The sequence below is a fragment of the Poecilia reticulata genome, linkage group LG11, assembly GCF_000633615.1.
Source record: "Poecilia reticulata strain Guanapo linkage group LG11, Guppy_female_1.0+MT, whole genome shotgun sequence".
In the NCBI taxonomy this organism is placed as follows: Eukaryota; Metazoa; Chordata; class Actinopteri; order Cyprinodontiformes; family Poeciliidae; genus Poecilia; species Poecilia reticulata.
The window spans coordinates 3,444,285-3,457,247 of NC_024341.1; the positions used below are offsets into that span (position 1 = coordinate 3,444,285).

The window sequence follows — 12,963 nt, forward strand, 5'->3', positions numbered from 1 at the left end:
TTAATTTTGTCTGTATAGCTTTGCAAACGGCACCCCATTCATTTCAGCATCTATGTTTGTAAACGCATTTTAACAAAGCATTAACTCGGTGGAACACAAACGCACGCCGCTGGTTTTTATTTGTGAAAACCTGTCACGATTAGTCTTGATTTATTTCATAAAAAGCCTCGTAAACATAAAGCTGTAGTTGTGACCTGACAAAATAGATAAATGGAAGCTGCTTCATTCTTCACCGCTTTTCTCATCTTTTCCAAGGCCATTTCGATACTCGTAGCTAAGAAAAGCAGAGAGAAGAATTGATTTCTCGTACCCACAGTGCAGTGCAGACAGCTGCGTCACACTGGGAGCCGAAGCCTTCATGTGGCTCCCTCTGGGGTCAGCAGGGTATCAAACTCAGCCTGAGGTTTGAAGCCATCCGAGAGGACAAAGACGTCCGGGGTTTTCCCATCCATCTTTTTTTGCCGCGACTCCTTGACAAAACTACAAAGTTAGAACTATGTGAGCAAATCGTTTCTTTTCGGGGTTGTGGCTATGCAGACACATATCGTCCTACATGCAGAGTCGTACCAGACAAACAGTGTTTTGGCAGATCTTCCCCCTTCCAACTACACAGACGGTGCTCCTTCCAATGTGCCATACATGTGAAGACATTTCCCTCTGATTAGGACTTGACAGCTAGCAGACCTGTGGTTTCAGTCAGACAGGCCAGTCTGACCCCTCAGGATACTGAGCCGGAGCGCTAGTCTCTGTGAACTCCCCGTCTCCTGCACAAGTGCTGCCATCTGCTCCGATCAAAGGAGTGTGTGTGTGTGTGTTTTTGCCTTTTCCCAGTCCGTGAACTCATCTGGCTCCCACCGCAGATCGCCCCATTGGTCGTTCTTGGCGGTCCAAAATATCTTTTTTTTGGGGGGGGGCTGATTATATACTCTGTCAGCTGCCAGTCCAAATTACAGCTGTGAGCTTCAGAGCCCCGCGAGCAGCCACCAAAACGCTACGCTGAGCAAATGTGCGCCGCACCGGTGAGGTGACAGAATAATTTTTTTTTTAAAAAAGCAGGAAGAATTCTCAGCTGCATGTTAACATTGTTTGTTTCGCAGCTGACAACCTGCAAAAATGTGACTGCAAGAAAACAGTTACCTGGAAACTAGAGGTGTGAAGTTCTGCATATTTTAGTATTGATCCGATACGTGTAAATACATTGCTCATATCGCCAGTACTGATATTGAGTATATAAGTCATTTAGCCAGTAGGAATAACAAATATGTATTACATTAAGGTACAAAAGCATTAGTTTTATTCATTAAAAGTTCGTCCTGGTCAGTCACATACACATCTCATCCCCAATCACACACACTAACTCCAACCCTAACATGGAAAATTAAACTGTTTGAATACCTTTGCAAAGTATAATAGCAAAATCTCCTTGAGAATTTAACTGTTCAGGTTCAACAGCCTGCTTAATATTGGCCATCTCTATTTTGTCTTCAAAGGTTGAGATCAGTTTAAAGTAGTGAACTCTAACCCCTCACCTTTGACCTTGTAAAAATGAGCTGCACATAGCAAGATTAACCGTGCAACTTTGAAAACTAGAAAGATTTTATGGCGGCCATGGCAAAACAAAGCCAGTAATAATGTTTTAGCAGGTTTCACTTCGTATTCCAGCATGCTTGGTAATAACAACGAAAAGTTAATTAGTTTTACAATGTTCACCACTGCAACGTTAAGGAACAGCATAAAATGGAGACCTTGAGTCAGTTTAATAGTTCCTATTTTCTTGTCACACTTATGTGTCTGATTTTCAAATTAAGATAATCTGAGTAGGACTTTTTTTTACACCAAAAACATAGACTGCTGATAAACACTGGTAGATTTACATATACAGTAACTTATATATGTTTTAATTTATATATTTTTACTTATTTTTTTAAATAAGTAAAAAAAAAAAAACATCTCAGGCATTGGCGGAACAAGCCCCGCCTACTTGGGAGTGGGTATGTATGCAGCGTTTTGGGAAACAGTGGTCGGCGATTTTGCAGAAGAGCTTTGGACTCAACACGTTGGAATGACACACAACTTTTTATGAATGAATGAAGGTCATACTGTGAGAGCTCTGGTGGAGCCAGATGCACATTGTCTGAAAAAAAGAAAAAACAAACACAAACCATCATCAATTACTACTTTCTGCTGTCTTCTTTGTTGTTATTGCCAGTAGTAACATCCGGCTGTTGATCACGACTTGCGTAATGTGAAAAAATCACACAAGCGATTTTTTTATCGCACAGTGAAAAATCACACAAATCACTTGTGTGATTTTTCATTTCAAAACTGAAATTTTGAAATGAATGGCAGTTTTGAAAAATATATCTATTTAAATATGGCTGAAAAACCACCTCATCCTAGTGCAAAAACCTTTTCTCAAAAAAGGGGCTTTTTTTTATCTTTTAAATTGCCATGTTTCCATTAAGCAATTTATTGTCACACAATTCTGTGGTTAATGGAAACACGGCTACTGTGGCTCTCTGGAGTTCTAAAGTTTTAAAAATGCCTTTGTAACTCTGTCTGTTTCTCATATGTTGGATATCTGTGAATTAAGGGAAGACTTGTTGCTCTTTGGGACCACTGAGCCTATTTTTGTCAGTCACGGTCGCTTTAGATGATTAAATCTTCAGGTCCAGTAATTATCCTTGGATGTGGCTTGTGGAATTGAACTTAGTTATTAAGTTATTTAACAAGCTTTGCAATCATATTTTCTCAGGGCCAGCTTGATCTAGGCAAAATCATATGCTTAAAAAAAACTGCCTTTTGTATTTACTCAGGTTCTCTTGTCAATTTTTGGTTTGATTGTTTGAAACATCTAAGTGTGATCAAAGAGCAAAAACAGACGGAATCTCTAAGGGTTCCACCCATTTGTCACAACACTGAACATCTCGGATCAAAGTAAAGGGATATTTCCCACAAATAGATGTGAGAAATGTTCCCATTAAATATTCTAACATGGTAATCAGCATAGATCTAGAAGAGTGTATGAATCTGGCAGAATCTGATCTGGTTGATTCCTTCAGGTCTTCGTTTTTAACATGCTTCACTGTTGCTAGCCCCACCAGGACACCTCCTGTTTCCCACCACCAGTTTCTTAGTTTCTAAGTTAATTTTTTTCTTATGATACTCACTGACCCTACACCAGACGCTCACATTACTACCTTAATTCTCAACTTCCTCCTTTAAAAGATTACCGTGCCGGTGTAAATAATCCCGCTGGAAGCCTTGTGTCCCATCACCAGAGCTCTGGAGGAAATACGTCCAACCTACCCCCCCCCCCTTCATCCATAGCAACTAATGTCACGCTGTTCTCACTCGCTTTACACTACATGGCCACCTGCTATGAGCACGCACTGCGCTGCAAAACCTGGCAGTCAAGCGCAAGTGAAACCCCTCCGAACGTTGGCATCTCCATGGCTACGGCATTTGTTTGCTGTCCAAGTCCAAGGGAGTGGCCTTTTCCAAACTGCCTAAATGTGGGCTGCGGTTGCTCCACTCTAAATCACACGCCGAAGAGTAACGCAGACGCGCAGAGGGCCTCGCCAGCAGCGGGTATTAGTTATTTTTCTTTCTGGCAGCAAACCCAACAAACATCACAGCTCCACAACAAACGGCTCGATTTTCCAGCTGTTCAGCTGCTGAAGCGGTGATTTCAGCTCCCTCACTCCCCCGCCCCGAAAAAAGGCCACAAACACAGTAGCTGCAGGGTGTGGTGGTTCTGACCCAATTCAAACACTAAACACTGAGAAATTCAAAATCGTAACTCGGCCTCAATACTCAGGAGATGCTTGTGTTCATTGGAGTGTGTGTGTGTGTGCGTGTGTGTGTGTGTGCGTGCGTGCGTGCGTGTGTGTGTGTGTGTGTGTGTGTGTGTGTGTGTGTGTGCACGTGTGCGTGCGTGCGTGCGTGTGTGTTTCTGGGTTTTCCTATCTCTTTAGGACTTCCCTTGTCTAGACTGTAAGGGGAGCAAAGCATTTTCCTAATGTACTGGAACAATGTTTTTGAATAATAAAGCCTTATATTGCATATATTAGATATAAAATTGCTAAAACTATTGAAATATTATTGAAAATAAAAACTTTAATAAATGTAAAAGTCGTTCATGTTACACAGTCCTCCTTGATTATGCTCTATTAGTCATATTTCTCAGAAATATGGGGAAATTTTTCTTCTGCAATTCAGAAATGATTTAAGTTAAGAATCACAGATTCAAAATGTAGATACTTAAGAAACTAAATCACGGTTTGCTACGCAGCAAGTCAAATTTGTGCTGTTAGAACCCGATTACAGTTTACTTTTCGAATGATCTCTCTCAAAAATGACCTTCACACATCCAGAGTCACAGTTAAAGCCAAGTTATATATGTGAGTGAACATTGCAAAAATAATACATTAAATAAAATTTTCATTACATTTACAAATTAATTTTCACTTATAAATCAAAATATATTTCCAATGCCTGATCTTGACAACAATTCACATCTTTAAGCATCCATGCGTAATTTACAAGGTTTGTTAATATTTGAACATTCTGTAGAGTTATCGCAATTAAACTGTGGATTGAACTGAATGATGATATCAAATTATGTGCTTTTTTTTGGTTAGCCTTAAAATGCAAGTAAGTGTCATCAATCTGAATCTGGATGATTGAGGAAGGAAGTCAGTGCAGCTTTTTTCCTAAAGATACAAATGACACAAACTTGTGGATGTATGTGTGAGATTTTTTAAAAGAATGCCTCGAGTTCAACTGGATGATCTGATTGTGATGCTGCAGGGTTTGACCTGATGGAGTACTTCAACGTAAAAGACATCCTGGGGACCAGAGTCGATGAAGGCCAGAGTTCATATGTTCGCCTCGGGACGATGCCAATAGTCCAGCAAACGGAGTGAGTGAGCTCCGCCTGAACTTCAGATTTCTGTCAAAGCTAGAGAAAGCATCAGACTGGAAGACTAGCTCATGAAGGACAGGCATATTGATTTTATGTCTCACAGCTTCAGATGTTTTTATTAAGAAATATTCAGCATACTGGCTTTTTGCACTAATTGTACTAATTTTGTTACGTCCAAATAACCACCTCATTCTAGCACTAAAACTTATTCTAAAATGAGAGTTCTTTTGAAATGAGCACATTTACGTTAATCAAATTTATTTTCGAAATGTCAAATTGCACGATTAGATGGCCAGTGGAGACGTAACCACAGATAACAGTAGGCAACAAGATAGTGTCTCAAGAATGGCTTAGCACAAAGACTGTTTCCAATAATGATTCTGATATTTTCCTCAAATTAAGTTTCACTAGATATAAAATGCTAAATTGTAGTAAAGCTAATCTGTATGCAAAATATGACTTACTATTTTGTTTTTCCTGGCAATTCAAACTAAGGTTCTAACTGTAGTCAGTGAGAACTTGAAGCAGAGGGAATGTTCTACTTTTTTACTGTGAACAGAGTGTCCACTGTGGGTTTTTACACATAGAAATCTAGTAGGCAGTATACACAGGCCTAAAGGAAAGTATTAACCATATTACTTTATTTTTCAGGGATGTGTTTGCTCAAGGATTGCCAGATGAATACGCCTTTGTGACAACATTCAAATTCAGGAAAACCTCAAGACGGGAAGACTGGTACCTCTGGCAGATTTTTGACAAATATGGAATCCCACAGGTTGGTTCACCAAGTTTAAAAAATATAACATTTTTTAAACTTGAGTCATACAATGACTTTACCCAATTTAGAGGGGTAGAAATTGTGCCTTGAGAAACCTGTTGCTGATTCTTTTTGAACTTTCCTGTGTCTTCCAGGTGTCCATCCGTCTGGACGGGGAGAACAAAGCCGTGGAGTACAATGCAGTTGGGTTGACGAAAGACGCTGTCAGAGCTGTGTTCAAGAACCCCGAAGTCGACAACCTCTTCGACCGCAACTGGCACAAGATCGGCCTCAGTGTGGAGGCGAAGTCTGTCGCCCTGTACCTGGACTGCAAACACATCCAGACTCTGCCAATCGAAGACCGGGAAGACATAGACATTCAGGGGAAGACGGTGATTGGCAAGAGACTGTATGACAGCGTTCCCATAGACGTGCGTACCCACCTCTATTTTTAAAGGCTTAGTTCTCTGCAGGCATTCTCTTTCCTAAAGGTTGATCTGTTTAACGGCCTGTGTGTGTTTGAGCAGTTTGACCTCCAAAGGATGATGATTTACTGTGATTCCAAACAAGCAGAACTGGAAACCTGCTGTGATCTCCCCACCGGGCCGGTGAGTAGAACTCCCTGTAGACACACACTGGGTCACTATTTTAGGGATTCTGTTTTAAAGGGGCAGTGTTATGTAAAATAAACTTTTTGGAGCTTCACATCATGGTATAATGGCCATCCATCATGGAGTGTGGCCTTGATTCTTTTGAGAAATACTTTGAACTTAAAAAAAAAGTTAACCAATTGATTTCAAACCCCAATATTTATAATTCATTTAATAATGAGCGATGCAATAAATTACCTGGGGGTTTGTCCACTATTAAAAGCCATGCCCAGAAATCAGATCAGGTTCTTGAACATAAACAAGTGCCAATCTGTGATTATAATCTTTTCATAACCAATACTTTAAAGTGAAAACAAAATCAACTTTGCTTTCATCTTCCATCAGAAGTTTATTTAATTTTATAAAGGTCATTTGAAAATTACCACGTAACTGTAGCCTGACAAACCAGATTGTCACACCTCGTTTAAGCATTTTTGTATTTTATATTGAATTTCGTAAATGTCTTTATTTAATTATTAGGTTTTGCTTTTATGTCCTGATTGGAGAAAATGAGTCTGTATACAGTTCTATGACCTGGAGGTCCAGTGGCCCCCTTGTTCCCGCCTTGGGGGCACCACTTTGAAAGAGCTGTTAGTTTTTCAGATACAACTGCTGTAGACATAGAACAACATCCAAAACTACTTGATTTCCAAAATATTATAGAAAAGAAGTTGATACTTCCTGTGCAGAAGCATCAACTTGGTACTGCCAACATTCAATGTGTAGGTATAAGTTGCCACAAACTGTAATTAATTCTATCCTTTCAGTGCCCTAAAAAGGTCGTGACTGAGGCCCCCCCTGTGCAGATCCCCACACCGACACCTACTAGTGCAGAGCAGCAAAGAGGTCCTCAGGCAAACTGCTCCTGCCCTCCAGGGGCCAAGGTAACGCAACGTCCTGCTTTATCTCTTTCTGTAGCCATGTCGCCATGCTTAAGAGGGAATCCTTCATTTGAAAGATTTCAGAAGACCACAGCGTTTTTATTCCCCACAGGGAGACGTCGGAGCACGCGGTCTTCCTGGTCTAAAGGGTGACAAGGTCATCTCTCGACGCAGTATCATAGTCTGATGTGAGACACAACAACAGGCGTCGTTATGTCCATTCAGATGCTTACGGTGTGAATGTGCCTACTTTTTTCAGGGTGACTTTGGCCCTAAAGGTGCCATCGGGCCACCGGGCATCAAAGGGGAAAGAGGAGAATCTGTATGAAAATTTTAAAGTGTACACTTTCACGTCTGCATTTTTTTTCAAATGAAAACAAAACGGCTAGACTTGAAGTTATATAATTTGATAAAATGACAGCTTCAGATTCATGTTGCTGTCCTGAACAATGTAGGACAAATTGAAGTTGTTCCACACTGCATGCCTTCCAACTGTTCCTCTTCTCTTCCAGCCTCGATAATAATTGATCCTTATCGATTAATTATTTGCAGGGCAAACTATCCTCTGTCAAAGGTGACAGAGGGGAGAAGGTAAGTGAACTGGCCTGGCATGCAGACTGAGCATGAGTTTCATTCTAACACATATATGTCTGAGTTTTACATATTTAAAATGCATGTGGACAAAAACTTTCCAATATATATTCTATCTACCAGCTCTTCCTGACATGCTTTTTTATTATAGTATCGTATTTTAGTGAGTGTATATATATTTTTATATATACATATATTCCCTGTAAAGGGACATTGCAGAAACAGACTTCAATGTATTTCATTGGAATTTTATGTGATAGACCAAGTGCTGCATTACTGTGAAGTTGACAGAAAATCATATGTTTAGCTTTTGTATTCAGCTCCATTTAAATGACATTTATTGCTGTGCTGTGTAAATAAAATTTATGATGAATTTAATTTAAACATTAATTTCATCATAAAAAAGAGATTTAGTACTAAATTTGTAAAATACAAGAAGAACAGCATGTATCTGAAACATCCCTGATATCAGCATCAAGACTAAAATGCCATAAGCAGTCATATCTTTGTAGATTATAAGAACTCTGAAATTTTGTCCCCGATTTTCATAAGATTTTTTTCTATGTTATAACTACCATTTTTTCATCAAAGTATTGACTTAAACTCCTATATCTTGCTGAAAAGTTAATTGGAAGTTAGTTTTGTCTTATTTTAAGTGCATTAAGAGATTTGCATTAAAAACTAGACCCAAAATATTTGATAAGATTTAGTTTTTTGCTGTGTTTTAGAAAGAAAATTGGAAAGAAGGTTAAAAAATGGCATTTGTTATTATGTCTGTGTTTAAAACCATTAACCGTTTCTTTTTCATTTTTGGCGGAAGTTATTAAGAGTCATTGTGGAAGGTCCAGAGAGCCTACTAGAGCCCTGGCCTAGTCAAAACCCAGACCTAAATCCCATTGAGATTTTCTATAGATGCTCTGCATCATATTTGACAGAGTTGGAGCTGATGAGCAAAACTGCACATGTTCAGATTCCTCTGGGGGGAAAAAAATAAGAAAAACTTTGATCAATTTCCTTCAATTTCACAATTCTGCTCTACTTTATATCACATAAAAGTTAAATTGCTGCAGGAAAAGAAACTTATCTTTTGATTCCCGATCCATTCCGTTTTTATCCATCCTTCCTGTTGGGAAAATTTTCCTGCTTTGACAGCAGCATTAAAGTTTGATTTAATGCCCTCGCACTTATTCGTTATATTCTGCTTCAGCATCTGTCTTCCCTTTTTTCTACGAGAACGTTGCAATTTGCTCCTGTAAACGCTTCTAAAAATAGAAAAGGAAGGGGGAAAAAACCTAAAACTAAACTCAGGACGTGCGACGCCTCCGACGTGCGGGTCGCGGCATTTTGTATTTATTAACTCGGGTCTGAAAGTGAATTGGCTTCGCTTTGATTGCCTCCAATTGGACCTGCAACCAGCTGCAGCAGGTGATTCCCTGCTGCAGATGACGTCCCATCGCTCATGTCTTTGGATCTCAGCAATTAAAATAAGTGCCGTGTGTTAATATGAGCCTGAAATAATTAAAGGGCAACCTTCTGTGACTTGTAAAGTGGTTTATGGAGCAGAGGGAAGTCTTGCGGCGTGGTAAGACGCATGGTGTACCGTGTAATTTGGGAGCCATTAACTCTCACCCAGACCTACTTTTTGAAATTCCTCTGGAGCAGAAGGTGACATCAGCGAGCAATCCCACAATGCATCTCTGCGAGGACAATGGGGAGCTATTGTTCCTTGAGTCTTGGGTTCAAACCTGTAACTAGACCACAGTGGGTCTTGGTCAAACTTTTCAACACATTCTGGCCATCCAACTTTTACTCAAAAGTGTTTTGTTTGTCTTCGTGTGACTTTGTGTGTTTTACTCCCCGTTCTCCTGTGTGATCTGTTAACCTCATGTATGTGTTTCTAACTTCTTCAGTCGTCTGTGATACTAGCAGGTCGAGTTCCCGACGGTTCGCCTTGGTCTGCATGCCTGTGTCTGCCTGAATGATCCTTCTGAACTTTTATTTTCTGTTTCCAGGGTGATAGAGGCTCTATAGGGTTAACAGGTTCTCCTGGACAAAAGGGAGAGAAGGTGTGGACCTGGAGATATGGAGGCCTTATTTTGTTATTATTCACTCCGAGGCTTAAAAAGTTGTGGTCTGGTAATAAATACATATCTATTTTCATTCCGCAGGGCACCGGTGGTGTTCCTGGTATTGATGGTCTAACTGGTGACAAAGGCGACAAAGTAAGATGTAGACCATTTCTAAATGCTGGTAAAAAAAAAAAAAGTACAAGTTTTTAGAGTATGCTTTAAGAATGTGTTTGATTTTTGTGTTTAGGGCGAAGCAGGCAGGGCCGGAGCTGCAGGGTTACCGGGTCCAGCCGGACAGAAGGTAGGTAATCCGTTAGCAGTGGGAATCTATTACTATCTCAAGATTCCATTTGGTTCCTGTTTCTGAGATCACAATTCTATTGAAAATTGGTATTTGATAGGACACTCAACAAGCTTTTACAAGTAAAACTAGGGATGTACTGATCTTAAATTAATATCTGTATCCGTCCTGATATTGAAAAACATTCTGTGCCTGATCCATAAGGGCAGATCTATTCTGTTTAATTCTATGCTTTCTGTCCTCATGCTTTATTATTTATTTTACATTATATTTAGAATTCCTAGTTGCATATCTGAACATTTTGAAAGAAGTTTGCTGCATGTTTGTTACATGTTTAACCAAAGTAGGCAACCTATTGTTTTTGTCAGTTTCAGTTTCTTTATTTATTTTACATTGACTGTTCTACTACTAATTGCACAGATTGAACAAATTAAAGTTGTTTTTACATGTTTGACCAAGCTTAAGAAGCTATTGGTGGATTTACATGTGATGTGCTGGAGCAGAGTTATCAAATAAATGTTTAATTCAATACATTTATGTCTGCGTTCAAAAAAAGAAACATTTTAAGTTCATCCAGAACAGTCTTTCTGTATTGAATCGGCCGATACTAAACCCCAGATATTGATATTAGTATCGGTATTGAAAGTGAAAAAAGTTAATTGGTGCATCCCTACTTCAAACTATGCTACTTATCTTTCTTCATTTTCCATATTTACAGAAAATGCTCACATAGTTCTTGAAAAATGTTTTGTTTATTGCAATAGATGATTCATTTTGTTCTGCAATCTGAAAATAGAAATAAATTTTAGTTTACTTTTGCTGGCTTTCATAATAAAACATTTTATGTCGTTCATATTTTGAAAATTCTTTGCAGCTCAAGGCGAGTTTTATTTTGCCATAGGGTCTAAACTCTCTCTCAGCAGTTTTCAGTCAGTCAGCAGAGTAAACTGCAATGACACAGTGAGTTCATAAGTCCTACAAATATATTTGTTCATGTTATGTTCTTCAGGGAATCCAAGGAGATGCAGGAATTCCAGGTGCGCCCGGACCGAAAGGCGTCTCTGTGAGTAACGTGCTTCTCCTCCATCAGATAAATCTACTGATAAACGTACTTTAGTTGAAAACCGTCTACGTGTTTCGTTTTAGGGAAATTCTGGTGTGAAAGGAGAAAAAGGAACTCCAGGAGCTGGTGTAAGTTAATATGGGCCCAAACTTTTTAAAAGCAGAACCTTTGCTTCCCTCATTTTCTTCCCATTTCCAACGGACACCAGAGAAATACTCATCTTCACAGTGCAGCTATCCCCCCAGCATGTCTTGATATTAAAACCGTGATTTTAGGTTTTTACCTCCACCAAACTCTAAATCCTGATAAGAGACGGAACTTTCTGAGAAGGTGAGATCATGTTTTTTTCTTTTCCTTGGAGGAATTGAAGAACTGAGGGGCGTAATTGTGCAAACAGATGGAGTTCACTTGATTCACTCTCCATGCTTCCTGTCTGGAATACTACGGGGGCGTTTGGAGCTTTGTTGATGTCTGAAGCTTTCCTTGAGAAACTTTCTGTATATGTTGCTGCTGTTGGGATATTAGATTTCACTTCAGGTTGCTGGTAAAAATGTCCTCTCAAAAGTCCGTAGGTATGCTATTTTCAGCTGTCAAAATGTTCTTTATCATTAAGCAAAATGCATACAAGCAATTTATAACAATCACTTCTATAGGATGCTAAGAGTTCAGAATTACAACACTGATTGCTTTGCCATATTGCAGGATGCTGTTTAAAAGGTTTGGGAACCTTACAGCTGCCAGGTTAAAGTCTGTCTGGAGCCAAACAGTCAGTCAGTCATTGAACAATTTCCTGTTGGTGGAAGCTACTGGAAAAATACTTTCCTCTGTAAAGTGATAAAGGAAACAAGCGGTTTTTAAGACACATGTGGCAGATGTTTAAGACGAAGAAATGTGTTTTTGCCACACATATTAGTTCAGATTAATGACTCCCACTTTGTTCCTAGAAACATTATGTACTCATTAGGAATGACCCTAACCTTGTTTTGATTTCGCTTTTCTTCCCATAAAAAGCTAACAGCCACTTAGATCTTGTTAAGCTTTATTTTCTCCGCTTTGACATTTTTCCAACTCCGTGCTTCAGATCACACATCATTTTAGTTTCAGGACCTTGAATCCCCAGGGATTGCACTGATCTTAGATTTTATTTTCCAATTTTTGATCACCAGTTTTTATTTGTGAAACACTTTGATGCTGTTTTTAGCAGATTATTAACTTTTATGCACTTCCAGATTCTATAAAATGCTTTTCATCTACTGTTTTTTTTTTCAGAATCTGAACACTGATTTGTTTAAAAAAAAATGTTTGGAGTAAAATGAAATGTAAAGTTCTCATAAACAGATGAACAATTCAGAGCTGTCTTTCCTTACATTGTGCAGTAAAATCCTCACAGAGTTCTATATTAATAAATCCAAACTAAAACAATATTGTATGACTTTTACAAGACAAATTTAACTTTGGAATCATAACTTAAAACTTCAAAGACACATTTTGGACTATTTACAATCAGCCTTATTGTCAGTTTTAATAATACCCCTGCTAATTTTCCTTTAAAAACTGTAACATAAGAAGTCCAGTTAAATTTATTTGTAGAGCACATTTCAGCAACCAGACAGTTCAAAGTGCTTTACGCCATAAAAACGTAATACAGTAGCCAGAAGAGAACATGCAAATAACACCACAAGGACTTTTTCTGCCCTGAGAAAAAAAAAAAAAAAATATATATA

General features: G+C 38.8%; 1 protein-coding gene across 2 annotated transcripts in view; it reads left to right on the top strand.

The window, feature by feature from the left end:
• col22a1 (collagen, type XXII, alpha 1) overlaps positions 1–12,963 on the top strand; it is a 72,359-nt gene that overhangs the window by 18,648 nt on the left and 40,748 nt on the right. The window contains exons 5-17 of one of the 2 annotated variants that reach the window (XM_008421352.2): positions 4,813–4,924; positions 5,579–5,702; positions 5,840–6,115; positions 6,212–6,292; positions 7,102–7,218; positions 7,328–7,372; positions 7,475–7,537; positions 7,768–7,806; positions 9,819–9,872; positions 9,975–10,028; positions 10,123–10,176; positions 11,186–11,239; positions 11,323–11,367. In XM_008421352.2, coding sequence (XP_008419574.1) covers positions 4,813–4,924; positions 5,579–5,702; positions 5,840–6,115; positions 6,212–6,292; positions 7,102–7,218; positions 7,328–7,372; positions 7,475–7,537; positions 7,768–7,806; positions 9,819–9,872; positions 9,975–10,028; positions 10,123–10,176; positions 11,186–11,239; positions 11,323–11,367 — 1,118 coding nt within the window. The remainder of the gene's footprint in view (positions 1–4,812; positions 4,925–5,578; positions 5,703–5,839; positions 6,116–6,211; positions 6,293–7,101; positions 7,219–7,327; positions 7,373–7,474; positions 7,538–7,767; positions 7,807–9,818; positions 9,873–9,974; positions 10,029–10,122; positions 10,177–11,185; positions 11,240–11,322; positions 11,368–12,963) is intronic. The other variant, XM_017307631.1, reaches the window with a different exon arrangement.